At 33.3% G+C, this 22,635-nt stretch overlaps 1 protein-coding gene across 1 annotated transcript; it reads left to right on the forward strand.

The window, feature by feature from the left end:
- The first annotated feature begins 3,696 nt into the window (after positions 1-3,696).
- On the forward strand, positions 3,697-20,586 carry LOC136411103 (sodium-dependent nutrient amino acid transporter 1-like). The gene is made up of 12 exons (XM_066393533.1): positions 3,697-3,869; positions 8,590-8,670; positions 11,385-11,664; positions 11,738-11,972; positions 13,263-13,533; positions 13,691-13,794; positions 15,764-15,953; positions 17,581-17,757; positions 17,817-17,916; positions 18,632-18,814; positions 20,230-20,315; positions 20,379-20,586. The coding sequence occupies exons 1-12, from the start codon at positions 3,858-3,860 to the stop codon at positions 20,526-20,528; spliced, it is 1,869 nt and encodes a 622-aa protein (XP_066249630.1). The 5' UTR covers positions 3,697-3,857; the 3' UTR covers positions 20,529-20,586.
- The last annotated feature ends 2,049 nt before the right edge of the window (positions 20,587-22,635 follow it).

The raw sequence follows: 22,635 nt of genomic DNA on the forward strand, positions 1-22,635 counted from the left end.
AAAATTTATTCGTATTAAAAAAGTTAGTGACGTACCATTTTTTCATTAAAAACATCCCCTTGAACGGCCATACGGACGACACTGGTGTAGGTGGAAATATTCTTCCTACTCTAGAACATTCACATTTATCCCGCCATAACGTGTGCCTAGTTTCATGTCCGTATCTCAAACCGTTTTTGAAATATCTAAAAAAAGTTTCTAAAAAGAGGAAATTAAACATTCTGTATCTTAGAAACGAAGCGATTTCGGACCTACCTTTATTCGATCTAAATATTTGTTTTTATGAGCTCTAAATCCCCTGAAAGTTTATCGGTATGTTTATGAAGCATCCTGTATTTCGTGTTTTTGACTTTGTACAATTTTAATAGATTTCTTATACATACAGTGTGACCCACTTAAGAGCGGGACACCCCTGTAAAATTTTTATTTGTGGTTCGATTTTGATCATTTTTTTATATGTTGTAGGGCATCAAAAACTCTATTTTGTGACAAGTTCTTGTTACGCTCGCTTAAAATCTAAGGTCTACTTTGCCCCTTTCTTATGACGAAATTTTAAGAAAAGACATTAGGGAATTTTTTATTTTAAATTTAGCTTCAGTAATAACTTTAGAATTATTCAAAATGGCTGTATTTCAAATTTCGTTAAAAAATGTTTATCCATAAAAAAGTTGTAGAGCAATCCAATTTTAAATTTATTGAACCATCTGGATGTAATAATTTTTGGTCAAGTTGGCTGAGTACGGATCCAATAAACATAGTTAAGTCACTTGTTTTATCCTTGTCATTAAATACAATGCAATTGTCTTTTTGTAAATAAATAAACCAGTTCTTGGTGGTTTAGAAGAAAATTTAACTGTTTTTGATTGAAGAAAAAGTTCAGATATGAATAATCAATTAACTTTAAGGGAAAAAATTGAAATAGTGCGTCTTTCTGGTGACAATGACAGAAGTGTAAGGGAAGTGACTAGAATATTTAACACAAGATATCCTAATCGACGTCCGATTACTAAAAGTACAGTGAATCGAATAAATCGTACATTTAATGAAACTGGAGCCGTTGATAGATATTTGTTAAAAAACAACCGTCCTGGAAATAGAAATGAAGGTGATACAGAAATCGCAATTTTAAATTATTTTACTAATAACCCACATGCTACATTAAGAATAGCAAGTTTAGATTTAAATGTACCGAGGGAAAAGATTCGTCGATGCCTGAAAAAGAATAAAATTAAGCCATTTAAACCAAAATTTCTGCATACTTTGGAGGAAGGAGACAAGAACAGAAGATTGGAATTTTGTTTGTGGGCGCAAGGGGAGTATCAAGATAACAACAATTTTCTAAAATGTATTCTATTTAGTGACGAAGCTACATTTACTACTAACGGGATAGTTTCTTCACAGAATTTTAGTAATCGGACGTCGATTAGGATATCTTGTGTTAAATATTCTAGTCACTTCCCTTACACTTCTGTCATTGTCACCAGAAAGACGCACTATTTCAATTTTTTCCCTTAAAGTTAATTGATTATTCATATCTGAACTTTTTCTTCAATCAAAAACAGTTAAATTTTCTTCTAAACCACCAAGAACTGGTTTATTTATTTACAAAAAGACAATTGCATTGTATTTAATGACAAGGATAAAACAAGTGACTTAACTATGTTTATTGGATCCGTACTCAGCCAACTTGACCAAAAATTATTACATCCAGATGGTTCAATAAATTTAAAATTGGATTGCTCTACAACTTTTTTATGGATAAACATTTTTTAACGAAATTTGAAATACAGCCATTTTGAATAATTCTAAAGTTATTACTGAAGCTAAATTTAAAATAAAAAATTCCCTAATGTCTTTTCTTAAAATTTCGTCATAAGAAAGGGGCAAAGTAGACCTTAGATTTTAAGCGAGCGTAACAAGAACTTGTCACAAAATAGAGTTTTTGATGCCCTACAACATATAAAAAAATGATCAAAATCGAACCACAAATAAAAATTTTACAGGGGTGTCCCGCTCTTAAGTGGGTCACACTGTATATAAACCAGCCTACGCTACAGATTCTGCAAGTAATGGTTTTTTAAACAATTTATTTTGTTTAAATAAGATGAGATATTTTCTAGATACAGGGTAATTAAATAAAAACGATAACTTTTAAAAATACCTTGTAATTTTTTTAAATGTCAAGAAAACGAAAATCCATTAAACATGTCCACGAGAAATCATTACAACAATAGCTACAAGCCACTCAATATCATTTCAACAATAGTTCTGAAATAACCGTAGCTAGTAAATGGAGTGGATTGAATATTAACAATTTTGCATAGCAAGTTTCTTCCTTCGTGTGGTATTGAGAGTTTTTTTAATTAAACTCTGAACCGAACGTAAGACGGTAGGACTCTGGGTAACTATTTTTCAAATATTATATATATTAAGGGAGAACTTTAGGCGACCCGAGAAAACTTATATAGGGCTGACCTTTAAGATTTCTTATGTATTTGATGAGACTTCTTTGAGAAACGTGGACGCCCTTGTGGCCTGACCTCCCTCCTCCCTCCTGGCACAGGAAAAATTGCTGCCAGGAGCGGACTACATGCTAAATAGCTACGATTTATCTTTTGGGATGAACGCTTTCTCTCGGTATATTCCGCAAGATGTCGAAAGCGATAGAATCTGTTGAATCTCCTGAGATGTTATTCGACATGCACCCAGGTGGAAAGTGTGCGAGAAGTCATAAATTTAGCAATTTGCTCTAAAGGAAAACGTAAGATTAAAACATCATTACAGACACGATCTTAAATGAGACTTTAAGTCACTTTCCTGGTGTCCGGATGCTTTCGATCGTCACATCTGATTACAAATCATTTACTGTTGAACCGTTTTTCAAATAAACAATAAGTCATAAATATAAGATGAATACAGTTCATAAATAATTCAAATTAATCCCATAGTGTCATGTTTTTGAATAAAACCTGACAGGAGAATAGTAAACTGGACGCAAAAATGAATTAAATGGGTTATGCGAAAATATGTAATTGGCCTACAACTTATGTAGGTCAAGATTCATTATATTGTTGGCCGGATTACAATAATTCATGTCGGCTACTCTTAGTTTTAAAAGCGACCATTATTGGGCGTCTTTAATCACCTGGAAGGATGGTGTCTCCCGCGTGCTACGTGTATTGCACATTATCTACTTAGGGACCTAACGAAGATGGTCGTCATGGATGTGCCAAATGGAACGTCACCTTTATTATGATTCAAGGTGTTTTGTATTTTTCTCTTTCCCGTTCGCTTCATTCTGAATTTAGATAGGTTTATCACAATTAAAATTTGGCATTCGAGTAATAATGATTCAGTTCACGAACTTGTTCCATAAAGTACATACTTTTAATTTAATTTAATATAATTCAGTTTAATTCCATTTTATCTGCTTTAATTTACGTAATATAATTAATTTAATTAAACATTTAATTTGATCCAAAAAGCATAATTTAAAAAGGTGGTTCAAAGTGACACCCATTTGGACGGCAGACATGATGATTAATTCACAATAGAAATTTGAGGAAAGATTATTTTTATTATCCACTTAACACGCGATAATTAACGATTCGGCATATCTTAAAACTTGCGCGATAGTAATTAATCGTATCAAATAAATTGCCGACATTAAGATATGTCCTCTGTGTGATGGGTAATACCACGATCAAAGGTACAGGTGCTGAAGCTGCTCGAGTCTGTTGTTGATGAACGGCGCGAATATTGGTTATTTATGGTACTTTTATACATGAATGGATTCTTGAGTATTTGTTCACGGATAACGTGTGTCTGAACTTGTGCATAGGCTAATTTAATTGACAATGGAGAGTAAAGTAAGTAGTCAGAGCACCAAATTACTCAAATTGATTATTTCTAATACTTCCAGAGCTAAATGTAAATGATTAATTATGATGTGTCGGTTTTTTCGCTTTTTTCAATGCACAGATTTGTCTCTAATGAGATTTATGAGAAATGACATGACCATCATGAGTACCGGCAATATGAGTGTCATAAGTAGTTCCACAACGCTCATATCCTGATGATCAGTTCGGAGGCTCGTTTTTTGAATTTGGGAAAAGTGCCCAGAAAGTTGCCCAAGAATGACGTCAGAATATTTCAATCAATATGTTCAAGTTATGTGCGATATCAATAAGAAAACGTCATTTTGACGTCATACTTCAGGAAATTTCTACTCCCAATATTTAAGGATTGACCTCAAAAGAGTTCCAAAATGACTTAGAACCAACATACTATAATTATGTACTTAATAAATTAATTAGGAAAGCTTCAACTGGAGCTTTCTTAAGCTTCGTCCTGACCGGATATTTCACCGCTCTATGAATAATACAACGAACCGAACCAAACAAAATATTAATTTATAGTAAACAGATTTGCAAAAGCTACAGATTTCTTCCTTATTCAAACGAATATTTTATAGGGCGTTCGGTTCGTTGTAGCGTTCTTAGAGCGGTGAAATGTTTGAATTGGTATGAAGCTTTATAATAATGTGTTGAGAGATAATTTGATTTAACACAGGATAAGTGGTTTGCATAGTGTATTAATGGGTTCCCCATTCGAGTTTCTACCACATACTTATGAAGCTTCTTACGGACCTGAACTTGACACTATACAACGAAGCGAACGCCGGACAAAATATTAATTTGGACAGTTTCCGAACGTGTATCTGATCTGTAAGAAACTTTAGGTTTAAGATATGGATAACATGATCTCTCACAACAGTTCAAAAGTGGGCATAAAAATTGCGCAAAAATTTTAAAAAAGTGTCGTATTTCTACTGCGCATGACGTGCTATTTGCAAAATATCTAATTTGCTGACGCGAGCTATTCAAATTAGATACATCCAGGAAAATCTTAATTAAAAGTTCATAGATAGAATCGATGTGGGTCACTAGTTAAATCCTGCTTATGTACGTCATTATCATAGCAAAAATTCTTAAAAAAAGCTTTTGATATGGAAAAAGTAGGAGTGCAACGCCAGTTATTAGTCTACATTGCAAATATTTCCCCAAATTTTGTGTGAGCCTATTGTCTGGTCTGGTGATCACGTGTGTTTATTCACGTTTTAATGAGTTTAATTAATGAATGAGTTTGGAGTACATAAAATTACGAATTGCTTTATTATTTGTAGACACAGCTTTAAAATCAGATCATTCCGGTTATATAAAAATTACACGTAATATGTGAGTGCCTTTAACTATTTCTGGGAATACTGCGATTTAAAATGGGAGGGACAAAGTAAAAGGAAAGTCGTTACTATAATGCAAACCGCCTACTTACAGATACAAGATCAACCAGAAATTCTTATTACCTACATGACTGGAAATTCTTTACGTTTCTTAGGGAATCGTTTTCGTCATGGTTTGATTTCACAAATGGGTGCTTAACGCTCGACATTTACTACGTTTATGTCGATTATATCAATTCAGATTGAGTTGACGTTGAAAAAAAATGACCTTATGTCTTCATTCCTCTTTCAAGCTGACTTTAAGTATACGTCAACACTGTCAACTGTTAAAATCATGAATTTCTAGTAGCTAATTTAACTCTAATTCGAAGGGGAAAAGTTGTTTTGCTTATTCGTAGAAGTAGAAATAATAATGATAGCATAAGATCTTGAAGTAAAAACTAGATTTAAGCAACTCAGCTCATATAATTCTGAATTTTAAAGTTACTTAAGTGTGTGAAGCGTCACCCAGCTATTAGTTGACACTATTGACAGGTAAATCACTCAAAAGCCAGATTAGGATTGAAACGGGATCGAAGCGCTTATGTGGCGATTTGAAGCAGCTTTACTCAAATTAATCCTGAATTAATTTGGGGTCGACTTTAAGGTTTCAAAAACATTTATTCAATCTTCTGGAACTTAATTCGCATTGAAGTTATGAGCATAAGCGTATTATACTGAATAAAGGGAAAGTTTTTTGAGGTCATCCTATGTAGAATATTAAATTTGAACATAGATTTCATAATTTTCTCTGCAGCTCCTGAAGTTCAGATGATTAGCTAAATTTGGGGTGAATACTAATTAGCCTTAAGGGGGTATACGTTATGCTATTTCACATTAGTGTCATCTATCGAAACAACTGTCTCTTTGCCGACTTTTATTTATATTTTAACCTGGACCATATTACTGAAATGTAATTAAATTTAATTAATATAAATTTTGATTGTTAAAACTTTTATTAAGGTTAGAGTTCTACGCTAATAAAATTAAAAATTTTTAATTTCATTAAATTAATATGCCTTATATTCCCGTTCTGTGAACAATTTTCAGTATTTTTGATAATGAGTCAAGACCTAAACACATCGGATACCTTTTTAGGGTTTCTGTGCAGCTACAGTTTTTAGCATTTCGCACTTGTCTCATATCTATGCTATTTGCATTGAACTGCACTCCATTTGGATAAATAACATTGTACTTTATATTGAAACGCAATTGTCAGGCAAAGAAAACATTCCGTATTCCTTGACGCAATCAGCTAATAAAATGTTTACGTTCGACAAGCAATAAACATACAGAAAATGGGATATAAACTCATCTGAACAAGATATAGAAAATTGTGAAATCCCAATGGGAGTAATAAAACTATTAGCGATCCATTTGCGATTGTGGTAATTTCCTGTTAAAATGCGCGTAACAAATCTTATTGCAAATAAAAGATTAAAATAGTAAAAAAACAAAAATTAATGCTAAAAAAGCGTAAAAATATAAATTACACATAAAAAGGGACTAGAGAGAATGAATGAATTGGAAATGACTGGACACATACATAATAGGAACATAATATTGATTATGTAATTACAATCCTTCTTAGTTTAGTCTCGGTTCTAAACTAAATTGTCTGCGGATGTACAATTAGGTATTGTTGTTTGGAATGCCCAGCAATTGTATAGAGATAATTGATAATTCAACAAAGCAAATTCACTTTTTTGCCAATATTTGTGTCATCTGGGAATGTTTTCCCACTATTTTTGATATCAGACAGTGAACTGAGGCTAATTTCTTTGTTTCTTAAGAAATAATTAATTTGCCGGAGAATTATGACTCTTAAGAGACATCTGCTTTGCATCGTATTATATCAGATGTGTTTGCCGTAGGAAATTACCTTTCGTTGAATATGACACACAGGGGGCTCAGTAGCATTTTACATTAGTTGATATGAATAGCTCACATTTTCCATTTCTCAAAGACTTCTTTTTATTGTCTGGCAGTCCCAGTCATTTGTACCGGGCGACCATGAAAACCCTTGACCCTAAAGGTATGGTGTTGATAAAGCCATTTGTCCTTTGTTATCCAACATCGGATAAATAGTTAAAATGAATTTATCTAAGACAGGGCTTTGATATTTCAACGTAAGATTTCTTTAACGATCACCCTGTAAGTTCTGTTTGTGCAACTTGTCACCTTGTCCGTGTAAAAAACAACTCTAAATTAAAAATCAGATGAATGGAGCTGATACGTTAAGACTTGCTTCAAACATCACACCAACTAGGTTTAATATTTTTTAATTAAAATACTTGGTTTGTCCCCAGCATCTTTTAATCTTTATTCACACTAATATCTACTATCTTTAATCGTATTTACCCGATCAAAAGCTTTTACTCAGTTATGTGGAAATATGTCAATAAACAAGTACGGTTTGCTAATGGATTGACACACTTACTCATATCATATGGTTCAGTAATATATTAATTGGGTCTAAAAACATGCAAAAAGATCTAAAAAATAGTTTTTGTACGAGCTGTCAGGATGTTGCATTGTTACCGCCGCAAAAATGATATTAAAGAATCCTCGATTTCCGAACGCTGTAATTTTTTACGGGTCGTGCCCGTAATGGTGATAATAAAATAAGCTTATTTCCCACGGTTTTGTATCCATAGCAACGAGGCAAAACAAATTTTAAAACCCCGGTGGCAAGTTTGGCTACAGTTGTATTGAGTTTTGTATTTCTAAGCAGTAAATTTCGTTAATTTTTTACACATTTTTATAGCTGTAGGAAAAGTATTATACAACTTATAAAAAATGACCATTACCTGCGAACGTGGCTGACTCCCCTGGTCTGCAACTCGTGCGGAAACGCCATTTTCTACGAATATGTCTTCCTGCACTCACCAGAAGATCGTGTGTAAACATCATACTCGTGAGAAACGAGTTCATTTCGTGCTTGTTGTACTCGTGTAGGATCCTCGCATCTAAATGTTTATTATTTTTCATATCATCTCAAGGTGCTATTTCAATTTTCAACACATGAACAGTGCCCAGTGATACAATCTTGAAAATAAATGCATTTTTTACGACTTTTTGCAATTTTTATTTTGCCTCAGTCGGTTTATTATGGTAAACTTTGTTGTGTCAAATTAGCACCTGCCAAGTTTCATAGCTTTAATTTCAGTAGAACAGAGACCAATGTGGCCTCTAAGATTAAAATTTTGCCGCGTGAAATCCTATATTGCACATTAAAAACACACTAATATATTTGTTATGAAAAAGGTATTGTTATGGTTCAAACCATGATTTTATATATTTTTCAGACTAGCGGGCTAGACAATCCATCATTTGTTCCTGGTCCTAATGACGTTCAAAATGGGAAAGGAAGCAGTAGAGAGAACGAGGTAAGAATATGTTGTACAACGGAAAATAAATCGGCGTTTCATGTGTCTACAGTGTCGCTGAGATTTATTATAGTGCTTCCTACTTTACTCCAAACGACATGTAAGTATATACGGGAGTAGAAAGAAGTCACCATCCATGAAATTTTCCAATTATGAGAAATCGGCCTGACACGTCCGGTTTAAAGTCTCAGGGGAAGAGTTTTCCATCAAAATTTTAAATGAGAACATGGGGATGCACCACATTAAATAAAAAGTTTTTGCATCCTATAAGCGAATCTTAAAAAACTTCGGCTTCGAAATTTAAATTTTTTATGAGACTGTATTAATTTTCGACATTGTTTGACAGTTGACAACATCATGGAAACAACACTTTATATTTATATAGTATATAACGCATGACATAATGCATAAAGATTGCTTAGAAAGTTAAAAGATGTGAATTTACATGAAATGTACAGTGGCCAGAATTGAACCCCTTTGATTTTTTTTCTTTGGTATTATGTTAAGGACAGAGTGTACAAAAATTAATCCGGATCGGTTCGTATCTGTTTTTAAGAGCTTCAACAGAAATGCGTTTATTTTGTACTTAAATATTTTGTACTTTTTTAACTATTTTTAACTATTTTTAACTATTTTGTGCTACGCTCTCTACTTTATACTAATCCAAAGAAAAAATATAAGCTTCTAGTGGCCTTGCACTCTATGGTACTATCTGTCCGGTAATCATTACTAGGTGGAACTAAGTAACTTACAACTCAAAAACGCCTTTAATCGGAATACAGGTAATAAAAATTGTAGTATTTATATTTTTTTATATTTTATAATTTTATATATTTTTAAATATTTATATATATAATTTTATAATTACAAATATAAAGTGATATGAACTAAATAAAACCGAGTAGTTATGTATTTTGCTTATCAGTACAATTTTCCAAATCGACAATTTGCATTCTTTTCTATTCAAGTCGTCATAAACTTTAATAAACCTGCCTTAAATCACTCCAGTTTCATATAATAGAAATATTAGTACCAAGTATATCTAGTCTATGTTTATTACCTACTTTTATTGGCTTACTAGTAAATAACGATCGAAATAAGTTGATTTAAGGCTTCTGTCGTCATTAATCACGAAATTTTATTAATAAAGATAGCAAAATAATACACCTACGTTTCGCAATAACGACTCAAAATATATATTGCTAATTATTACAAAAGCTTTTTTTAAAGTTGATGATTTACACTTGTTTCTATAAGAGTGGGGCAAGATGGCTTTACAGGACGTATTTTTGCGCTTAATGTAGTGCTTTACCGCACATATGCGACCAAAACTTTCACTACACACAAATTATAATGGCACGGATTAGTGTTTAAATTTTTTATGAGTATTTGACATTAATATGTGTGCGGTAAAACCTTTTACTGCTAATCTGGGCGTGGAGGTTTTTCAGCAAGTTAATTTTTTATTAAACTTACAACAGTCAATAAAATTAGCACACATGAGCTAGAAAAAAGTATTCCTCCCAACATGCGCAGAAAGATCTTCACAGCATTCGATTGCTGGTCAAAATCCTTTTGGCATCATTCGGTCAACGGTACTCAGTCTACGATAAAGTATCACTTCCCGCAATTGGTACCACCGAGGATTTGAAAATAAAATTATTATATTTCAAATACAATTTCAAACCTTATCGTTTCCAAACAGACCAATAAAGCAGCTCTCGCGTTTTTTCTTCTTCTTTTTTCTTTTTCCCTTTTATTTGGGCTCAAATTTATGTTTTTCGGGCAGGTCTCCAAATACAGGCAAATTGAAGGCAAATTATTTCGGTTAAATAAAAATTTAGGTTAAAATGGGGGTGTTTTCAATATTATTTTCGTAAATAGTTGGAAACAATTACAGATACTAAAAAGATCCAGGGGGCGAAAAGTTTCTAAGTTGATCAGATAATTAGATTTTCGAAAACTAAATCACCACTGCATGCATTATAAAAAAGTTTAACGTGAGAAAAAAGAGACTGATTCCAGGGAAATAACTACACAGTAGGTTTTAATAACGATTTTTCAAAGCTAAGGTCATAAACACATTTATACCTAAACTCTCGAAATCTGAAGCAGTTCTAAAGCAAAATCTTTAGAATATCTGAAATTTTAACACCCTGCATCTCAATAACGAAACGTTTGGGATTTTTTTGTCAATGAGAATTATCTTATTTTTTACCTAAGAAATCGCTTCCCAAAATATTTGAGCGCCTTTTTCGGACATCCTGTATACAATTGAGTAATATACGAGTAAATCGCATATTATTCGACAATACAGTTATGGTAAATAATAGTACCAGGCTTGGTGGTGCTATGGCACCTACGGCAAAGGTCCCTTTAATTTTGACATAATCCTTCGACATGAGTTAATTGAGTGCGGACATCAAAATCCAAAATTAATGTATTTTAATGAGATTGCAAAAAAGTTTTATTAGGTTTGTATGGGTCCTAAACATTACTTACAAATACCCATACAAACCTATAAAAAAATAATCAACATACGGTTGCGAGGAATGATTTACTGGAAGCAGTTTACTTTGATGCAGATTCGAGATTCGTTTAATCTCCTGGGTTTGCTTACTGGAAAGCAGCTTTTTTCTCTAGGAAATCGAATACATGTTCTGGAACACAGTGTCAGAATGTCGTGCCTTCATAATAATTATTTTAATTTATAGAAAGAACAGAGAGATCTGGAAGGCGATGGCGAAAATCGGGCCCAGTGGGGTAATGGGCTGGAATTCCTTATGTCTTGCATCGCCATGTCTGTGGGGCTCGGAAATATATGGAGATTTCCATTCACCGCGAAAGAAAATGGAGGTGGAGCATTTTTAATTCCGTACATTATAGTTCTCACAGTTATTGGACGACCATTATATTACATGGAGATGGTGCTTGGGCAGTTTTCGAGTCGAGGAAATGTGAAGATGTATGAGAAAATATCACCGGTATTGAAAAGTGAGTATCCAAACAACAAAAAAACGCATTGAATGAATATGTGGATCAATCTATCTATACTTTTTCTCACCAGGCATAGGTTTTGGACAATTGATTGGTTCAACATGCGTGGCCACGTACTATTGCTGTCTTATGGCCATAACCCTGTTTTATTTAATAAATTCGTTTACTGGGGAGTTACCTTGGACGTTATGTAAAACAGAATGGCTGGAATATGAAAAAGAAATTGGAAAAGCCTGCGTAGCATCAGCGAATAATACTGAAAATAATAGTAACACCACAGTAAGCTCATCTGAGCTTTGGTTTCGGTAAGATATTTAATTGACGTTAAAAAATGTACTGGATGTATTACATTGATTGATCTCGTGTTACAGCAATTACTTACATTGCTTTTGAGGAAATTCTCATTCTTAAAATAAACACATCAAGTCTTTCGAGAAGTATGAACTATGCATGTTAAAATCCCATTCCTTGTTAAAGCTGTCGTGTAGGATTCATTGTAACTCATCAGTAGATCGGTGCTTACTGGCCGTTTTTGTATCACGAATATTCTCAATACGGGCCTGCATTTTTTTCTCATTTTTGAGTAACGTTTGACTTGCCAAAAACGACATTTAATTTTTCTAATAAATTTTAGAAGCACTTTTAAGAATCGAATTGTGTGGACTTGATTTGTGAGTACCTTTAAAATGAAACGTTATATCTGACAAATTTTGCAGAGGATGAAAAGCTGTTTGAAGAACGCGTTAATGTGTTTGAAAACTAACAGAGCCGGAAGTGTAAATGGCAATTTTCTTATTTTAAATGAAACACCCTCCTTTAATACTTAGAGATAAATCGAATTCATCTATCATAGCCTATTCCGATTTTTATCTGTTTTCGATTTATTGAGGTGTGAAATATGATATTGCAGTTTCGACGGCCGTAAATGCCAAATGGTTTAAGTTAGAGAATAATGGTTTATGCATATATAATTTAATTTATTATGCCTGCTACGTTCATATGTTGCGTCTTCTTGCATCTTTATGGTAATCTTGTTCTATATGCATTGATAAACAAAATTCTTTTCCTCCCCAAAAACTCCCAACCCTCATCATTCTATTTAATAAAGCATTTTTCTGGATATCAGATTAATTATTTTTATCATATTTGGGCCCATTAATTAATTTTTTTACGTATTGACTCTTTGTAGTAGATGTTTTTGGTTTCATTTTACTTAAGCGCTATTCTAGCAATTTGTATCATTTCAAACTGGCGCAAATACATACTTTCTTCTGAGAATTTTTTTTTAGTTTTCTTACGAAGTTCTTCAGTTTCCAAATGCATCAAATTAATAAAATAGGTAAATTTTAAAAATTTATTCATTAAAAATATGCATTCTTATGTCAAAACCTCGCTCTAATTGGCTATAAATCAAATCACTAAATCAATTTTTATGTCGTTTTAGTATTTTTCTCCTTGTTCCTATATTCTTTAAGATTATTTATTAACTCAAATTTATACTTCAGATTTTCTTCAATGCTGTACGCCGTACAATATTACGGCACGCTGTGCGATAATATGATGACTTGTACTTCATGATTCATTATTATTTTCAGGCTTGAGGTTCTAAGGCAAAAAGATAACATCTCTGATGGCATAGGAGTTCCTGAGTGGAGATTAACTCTGTGTTTGTTGGCGTCGTGGATTATTACATTTCTGGTTTCTGTGCGAGGAGTGAAAAGTTCGGGAAAAGCGTCGTATTTCCTTGCTTTGTTTCCTTACGTGATAATGATCACATTGTTGATCAGGGCGGCAACATTAAGTGGCGCAGGAGATGGAATGTATTATTTTATTGAAACTGATTGGGCAAAGCTCGGGCAAGCTTCTGTGAGTATAAAAAAAATAAAAAAAGTAAAAATAAATGAATAAATAAAATTATTAGCCATAAGTAACTCATGCAGCATTTGAACACTTACTATGCGCATGCGCGCTACTTCCGGTTTGACCGGAAGTAGCGGTTGTTCACAGATTTATTACATTTTAGGTATGGTACGCAGCAGTGACACAATGCTTCTTCTCGCTTAACGTTGGATTCGGATCCATTATTATGTATTCCTCGTATAATCCTTTTGGCCACAAGATAAATAGGTAGAATTAATTGTTTTTCGTTCTAAGTGTAGGAATAGAAAATTATTTTAAAAAAAATGCGTATTTGAGAAATTTAATGAACAATTTCAATGCATGGGTGCGCTCGTTTATGACTTTAAAACATGACTTCCTTTTGGTAATTTATTAGAACGGAGGTAATTTTACGTGAAATGCAATTACTTCAATGGAAACTTTGGAATAGATGCTCATTTTCGTTGGAAAAAAATTTTCATAGAAATATTGTCATTATATTAAAAATTTTACAAGTAAAAAAATTACTAGACACGTTAGGTTTACGTTTCCCTGCAGATGTATTTGATCATATTTCAGTATATAATACAGATTTAGAATATCTACCTATGGATTAAAACTGCAACTTTTTTAGATTGCTAGCGTCGAAAAGGTGATATTTTCTGTCCTTTAACTCTATAACGAGGACTAAAATTATAATGAAATAGGCAGTGTTAGGAGTGTTTAACAGAATTAACAAGAAAGGCTCCTTCCTGTATAGATCTCTCATTTCATTACTCTAATATCATTCAAAATATGATATTACATTTGATAACGGATTATGAGAAGTGAATATCACTTTTCCACGTTCTGGTATACGAAGTAGCAAATCAAGTTAAGCATATCGTCATTCAATAAGTGAACTGAGAAAGGCGTGTGCATTTAGTTTATGAAATGCTTTATTAAGGAAACATTACATTATACACAGGGTACATATATCTGTTAGGTCTATTATTAGTTGATTTTTATTACTAGAATTCAAACCAAGAGTGGGAAGAGAGAAAAGAAACTATTTTAACCTATAAATAAAACTTTCTCATATTAAAACTCGATTCGCTGTCTGAGCGATAAAGGAGTTTATATTTACATAATGTTAAAAATAAGTTAACTTTTTTTGTCAAATTAAAATGTACATACAGAGTGTCTATTTTTGGAGCTCAATCATGAGGATCTTGGAAACCATAAAGACACGAGGTCGGTTAAATTAGAGCAAAATTGCGCAAGTTGGAGTTCAAGAATATGCTGTTTCAATATTTGAAAAATTTCCATAAGTTTCGGATGTATTAAAAAAACTGAAATTTTGGAAAAAAGTTTTTTTTGCGACTATTTGGCGAGGTAATTCAAAAAGATCAACACTTTATCGTTACGACTTTTCCTCATTTACAAAGGTGTAATGTCACATTTGAAATCAGACGTTTCGATTTCTGGCAATTATTATCAACTTCGTTTTTTCTAGACGCCATAATTAATGTTCACATTTTTCACATATGCGGACCAGTACGTTAACCAGATCTTTGTACCAGTGATATTAATGAGTCACGAAAGAGCATTGCAACTCTAAGCACCAAGATAAGAAATAGGGACGTTTTAAGATCAATTCAGAAATTAAGAAAATACATAGAGCAGTGTCTGGAAGGGGAGGGTCAACTCTTTGAGCTCCTTTTACAATCTTCTATATTTACTTATAATTTATTAGTCCCAAGCACTCTTTACAAACAAATGATTTTTAATACTGCAAATTGCAAGACAGAATGTCAACATGAAATTCATCATGGTAATCGGAAAAAAGCTGAATTAAGGAATGTGAAAATTCAAAATGACGTTCATAAGAAAAAACAAGGTTGATGATGGTTGCCGAAAATCGAAACGTCGGATTCGAAATATAACATTACCACGTTGTAGAAGTTGCAATGATGAAGAGCCAATCATTCTTAATTATCTCTACAAATAAGCTTAGGACAAAATAAAGGGTTTTTTCCAAAATTTCAATTTTTTTAACTGTAAATTATGCAACTTTACGATAATTTAACCGACCGCTTATCTTTTAAGGTTATCGAGATCGCTTGTTTAGTCGAACTCCGGAACCAGTCGCCCATGTAATAGTGTTTCATTATGAGTAGTGGAGTACGAATGCTTTCAAATATGATTAAAAAATATAGGAAAATAATTTTTATTACAGAGATGCTTTAATAATAACAACTCTTGATACGTTCACGTCGCTGTTATCGGGAACCACAATTTTTGGCATATTGGGAAATCTAGCTTATGAAATGGGACAGGAACCTGCCGATGTGGTTTCATCGGGAGGAACTGGACTGGCATTTATTTCATACCCAGAAGCAATAGCAAAATTCAAATATGTACCATGGGTGAGTTTTTTCAATTGTAGTGGATTTGATAAATTCAGGCCTTAACGGTTTCATCGCCCCAAGAAAAAATATTCGAACCGACTTATTTTTTTCCTCGGCTTTTTCGCTTAATCGTTTCACTCAATTGATTGCTGGTATTCGATAAATACGTGTATAAAGGGCATGAAATGCTAAGCGCAATTAAATCACCACTAATTAATTCAATGTGATGCATTTACGAGTTGTTATAGTTCCTGTTGGCGAGTAATTTTGAATATATTCGCGTTAATAAATAAATAAATACTTATCCTTGGTGAAAGAGTATTGAGGTGTAATAACAGTATTGAGGTACCTTTATTGATGCTCACTCGACAACAGTAGTACTGAAGGTCTTTATGTCTGAGTTAAGATCCTGTTGAGCTACACAGAAAGTTTATGTTAATTTTGCCTTATATGAAGATAATACTCCAACATTGCAAATTCTTTGGAAATAACGTTATTTTTTTTCTCGGGCCCACAAATTTAACAAAAACTTTAACCAATTTGGAGATTTCACAGATCCAAGCACAAGAAACCAACAGCCTGTACGTTGAAATGCTTCAACCGCCAACAAATATGTTATATGCAGTAAACGAATGAAACTTGTAACCGCGTTTGTCGACCCAGTGAATGCGAAATCGAGCAAAGTGCCGTTTTGTCCTGTTATACAACAGGCTGTCCTGTTAAAGTTGGAACGTCAGTAGTTTTACGAAACCGATGATCTATTAAAAATGCTGAAGTTGTAATTAGAGAAATTATAAATAGCTGCTAGTGTTAGATTGTGAGAGCTCTTTAATTGATTTTTTTTTTTAATTTCATTAGCGTGCTATCGAACAATAAGAACGAACCAAAGACGTGCAAAAATTATAAATAACAGTCTTCTTTGGGTTTGATCGAAGTTGCTCTTTAATTTTTATTAAATCAAAGTACCTCAGTTGAGTGACCTTTCTATGACTATACAGGGCGATTCTTAACTTATACGCATAAACTTTGGAAATTATAGCTGAGGATAAATAATGATTGTTGGTGAAAAAACAATGTAGTGAAACATTTTTAGTTTCGGAGATACCAATTTATTTCAAGTAAAAATAAAAGAACCTGAATTCCATAAATTTGAAAATGCATTTTATTTATCATAGTAACTGTTCGAAGTCGTTTCCGTGATTTTCAATGCACAGCTGAGTTGAGACGCAAAAAAAATTATTAGGTGAAATTTTTTGTTTATAAAAAATAAGAAGTAAACAAGTCAGAACGACACGTTTGGTATTTCTAGCAGTACTTTCTTTTCAATTCGAGTTCATTTTCACGCGATTAGAATAAAAGTGTGGGACACTATTTCTCAAACGAAGAACTCACGGACATGGTACTAACATACAGCGATTCACATCAAAATTCAATGGCTGCAGCATATTTTTATACTCATTTTTTTCTTCTATTTTTATTTGAAATAAATTAGTATCTCTGAAACTAAAAATGTTTCACTACATTTTTTTTTCATTAATAATCATAGCTATAATTTCCCAAGTTTATGCGTATAAGTTAAGAATCACCCTGTATATGTTCAGTGGTCTCAATTATCTACGTTGCCTTATCCAAATCTATTTTGCAGCTCTTTGCCATATTATTCTTCTTCATGTTGTTTGTTTTGGGAGTCGGAAGTTTGGTAGCACTACAAAACTGCTTGAATACAGTGATAAAAGACGCGTTCCCTCATATACCTGCATGGGCAATATCACTATTCACTGCGGTGGCTATGTTTCTAATTGGCCTTATATACGTTACACCAGTAAGTACATAAATTGCGGTTTCAGCATTAGATAGGACTATATCATTATCTGATTCCAGGGCGGTCAATATATGTTAGATATTGTTGATCATTTCGGAGGCACATTCATCATTTTCGTCTTCGCCATCCTGGAAGTGTACGCTGTAGTCTATTTATATGGTACGTGAAAATACAGGGTGATTTCAAAGTTGGGGAAGCCCTTCTATTAGTAAATAGAGCTTAAAAAAGCACAGAAAATCATTACTAACTGAGTATGTACATTTTTTTTATGAAGAAACCGGTTCAGATATTTTGATGAAATTTGGTAGCTGCTGATAGCTTCGAGGAATGCATATTTTTTCAGTGCTGGACCTAAAAAATATATTTAAGATACACCAGTGACATGTGTATCAGCAGGCCACTGAATGTTAAAAAAAGAGTTCTTTACTGTTTTTTTAGAAAAAAAAAATTAATATTTGAAGCATCCATTCAGCTATGGAGAAAAAAGCTCTTTTCAGTTTTGTTCACGTGACTCATCGTTTTCGTGTTAAAAAAATAAAAACTGTTTTAATGCTCCTCGCTAGCTTAAGCTAAATGAATTGTGATTTAAGTCAAAGTTAGGGTGCATTGAAAATATCACTAGACTGATTTAAAAATTTTTTAAGGGCACTTAAAAAATATTATGAACACAAAATCATAATGTATTTTTATTTCTTTCATAAAAAATCGCTACAGCGGTGCTTGCAATGCAAAAATAGCATTAATTCCCTAAGACTTTATTCAAATATATTCGAATAGCTTCGCAGAAGTTAATACATTTTCATTTCATAGGAACTCGATTACTAAAACACCTCAATATTTGAAAATTTTACATACAGAATTTGTTTTTTTATAGGCTTGCAAAACTTCTGCTTGGATCTTCAATATATGACCGGCCACAAGCCAGGTATTTACTGGAGGCTATGCTGGGGAATAATAATGCCTTTATTGCTTGTGGTTATATTTATATACTTTGTTGCAACTCTTAAACCATTGTATTACGGAATATACAAACTTCCATACCCCGACGGTATTTTAGGTAAGTAAAAATACATGCAGTCAGTGTGCAGGTAAGTTGGCTATTTATAAAATCGCACATAATGTAAATCACCCCTTCGTCGGTTTTTTTTTACAATTTCTCGGGTAAAAAAATTAATTAAACAACTTAATTTCTTTGCCCTCTAGCATTCAGAAGAAAAATTGAGAACTTTTGCTAGTGGGTATTATAGTTCACTGTTCACTTTTCCCAGAATGAATTTTAACGAGGCAGAGGGATCTCTCGCGTATTCTGCATAGCGGAGGCCACCTTCGTTTCCTATAGTGATTTACTAGTAATATGTACAGAAGGGCCCATCGTAAATTCACCATGCGGCATAACTGTCAGGAATACTTATTTATGTTATAAGACCAAAAAATAACATTTTTCAGGTCAAGTTAACTAGCCAAGGAAGCTTGGAAAACCCCATGAAGCACATTTGGATCACGTGACGTTCGGTATTTTTTTTACAACCAGCTTTAGCTGATACTTCAACCGTTTTTTAGATTTGTCATGCGTCAATATTTGAATATCCGGCTTAACCGGATTTTCAATATAGCATTATCATAATGCTCAGTAGAAAACGGTTGGACTAAGGAGTCGTTGTTAAAACCAGTGTTTTTTTTTGTAATTTTCGAACAACCTAACAAGATTGTAACTCAGATGAGACGAATATTCCTGTAAGGAGGGAAATTACATATTTAAAATTTTATATAACAAATCAATAATATAAACACATTTCCAGAGTGCCACAGAAAAGGCACACATTTTTCAATGTTTACATTATTATCTTGCAGACAGGGATCGGAGAGTGGTTTTCCCGATCCCTTAAGTTGATTTTCCGGTTTTGATCGGTAAGACTTTTAGGTAGGAAATTCGACAGAAGGTGCATATTCTTGAAAAAACCTGAAACTCCTCAAGTTTGTTAACGAGGGGGTTTTGACGCTAAAATTATAGCTCAAGCTTTACCGTGATAAGCGAGGTGTCATCCCCAACATTTATCTTCAGGAAATGAGGGTCAACATTGAAAATAGTTTTTGATTCCCTTTCTATGCGCCTGCCCTTCGTTTCCAACATTGAGCCAATTCGTTTAAGAGATACAGATCTTCGAAATTTTGCACATTTAAATATAATCGATATAAAAATGTATGATAGCAGTACAGTAACTGTTCAAAATCCTCTACACAAACTTCTATGAACATATTAAAGGTATATCCGTTTTTTTCGACAAGATCATTTCTTCCTGACAATTATGCCTTTCAGCAAATTCTTGATGGGCCACCCTGTATAGGGAAATTCCTCTAGTAAATGAAATTTATACATGTATATGATATGTTTCTGCATGTTCCATACATGCTTTCAATGAAATTTCTACATGATTATACTTTTTCATGAATCTACCTAATTTTTGTTTGTAGCATTTGGTTGGTGTATACTAGCAGTGGGCGTACTACAAGCTATTTTATGGATTGGCTATTACTTATTCTGGGATACTGAAATTCCGGTAAAATTTAAAAAATCCCCATCCACCGAGGTGGCGAATTATAAAATTATGTCCGTGTTTTAGATATTCTCAACTCAAAATTGGGGACCCGCAGGCACAAAGCGTACACAGGAATGGAGGACGTTTAGGCAAAACGAATTGGACAGAAAAAAATCGCTAAATAATAGAAACTGGTTCATTAGACAAATCAGATTTATATTTTTAGGTCGGTAAAATTTTAAGTAAATGACATTATAAGAAATATTTATTATGAATATAAATCTTAATTTATTTTTTGGCTTAATTAGTCGTCGCTCAAATTATACGAGATCTAGTAATATTGAATTCTACGTTTTAAATCAACGCCTTGTCCAGATATTTTCAATATTATGTAGAAGTTCTGTTATTGCTGATTCAGTTTTGACTAATTGGATAATAATTGGCAACAAAAAATAAATAAATAAAAACACCCTCCCTTCACGTTACCCATGTTTTTTAGTATAGTTCATAATGGTTGCAGCCCTATTATGCATTTGATATTTGCTGAACACTCCATGTCCTGTAACCATCTCTGTTAGTGCATAATTGCATTGCATCTATTCTACATTGTACCATTCATTCACGCTTGGCGTTAAAACTTTTATTCAACCAGGACACCCCTGGCACACATCTTAATCTTGTTCCTGTTCCCCCTCCGAACTAACCTGCACTAACAAGAAAAACCTCACGATCGTGAAAAGAAGGCCTATTGCCGGTTCTTAAAGCTTTTGATAACTTCGCCAGCAATATAATTTCCGTAGAAATTATGAAATCTGAGCAGAACATTGGTTAATTCTTCCATTTCCATGGAAAATATCTTGTCGATAAAGTTACCAGGAGTTTAAAAAACCGGGCTTTGGGATCATTCGCAATTATCTAACTTTCAGCTTGCCCCACGGCTATTGAGTTAATCTACGGAATTGACCGTTAATGAGTGAAAGAGTATTTAACAAAATAAAAACCTTAACTTGATATCCTTGACAGGAACCGATCACACGGCAGGGGAAACTAGTGAAGATTAACGATTGCGGAGACTGCACATATAGGTAATTAACTGCTTTATCGCCCTCACTCGGTTGCTATCTAATTCGTTATTGGACAAGATGAATGTTTTTTAGCGCTGTTACTTATTACTCGTGTACCCTCTATGTTTAACTTTTTCTTATTTTATCCAAAGTAGTATATCCAAATGGAAAGAAATATAATCCATGATTATCCCTACCTATTTATCATTATACAGGACGTCTTTATCAGAATGCGCATTAGAAGTGCTTAGAGAACCGCGAAAGCTTTTGCACAATTTAGTATGCAGCCATTTGGGATCAAGGCCTATTTATTGAAAATACACACAACCAAATTTATATGGAATTAGTTAGTAATCACCAGAAAACAGTATTACACTTAAAAAGAATCATTTCGAGATAAAAGCAGTTTTTCCAAAAACGTTTTATTATAGAAAAAAAAATGATCGAAATGAATTCTAAAATTTAAAAAAATGTAAATTTCTCTAAAAATTAAATGTGAGGTAAATGGAATTTTAAGAAAAATAATAGGTTTTATAAATTTAATAAACAGTATTACCTCCTCTATTAAATTATCAATGGCTTCTTGGGGAACATTTCCCCATTGTTCTAAAACTGCTTATATTAATTGTTCAGCGTGGCCCGGGTTATTTTAATGAACTCTAATTCTTCTTTTAATGATCCCACGAATACTCGATTGGATCAAGATCCGGCGAACAAGAAGGCTAATCTAAAATTGTCACATCTTCCACTTCTAAAAAATGTCTACTAGTTCCTTTGCTGCGTGAAGGTGCATGAATAAAAGAAAATCATTAAAAGTGGCTCTCCAGAACCTTGCTACGGGTTACAGCACAGATCCGCATACCTTAAACCTGCTAGTTTTTAATTAATAGAAGTTAAAGTAGTTTTTTCACCAATCATAATGCCACCCCAAAACATTATAGTTCCTCCATTGTATTTGGAAACAAATCGAGCAGCTCGAAGTTTAGTCGGTCTCTCATGACCTCTTAAAACACGAATTTGCCAATTGTCTTATTCTAGGCCAATTCAGTCCGAAATCAAGACATTTCGCTAGTCTTCAATCGTTCAGTTTTGGTGCTTTAAACACCAATTTAAACGGCTAACTTCATTTTGCACCGACAGAGTTGGAACCCTTAGCTGTATTCTGCTGAAAAGGCCTCGAGCTCAAAGACTTCTTGACAGATTTGACCGTAATGCTGACACTTGTAGCTTGCAAAAGTTGCCTTTGAAGCTCGGGGTGAGATGTTGTGGGATTTATT

This window comes from Euwallacea similis, chromosome 1, assembly GCF_039881205.1.
Source record: "Euwallacea similis isolate ESF13 chromosome 1, ESF131.1, whole genome shotgun sequence".
Taxonomy (NCBI): domain Eukaryota; kingdom Metazoa; phylum Arthropoda; class Insecta; order Coleoptera; family Curculionidae; genus Euwallacea; species Euwallacea similis.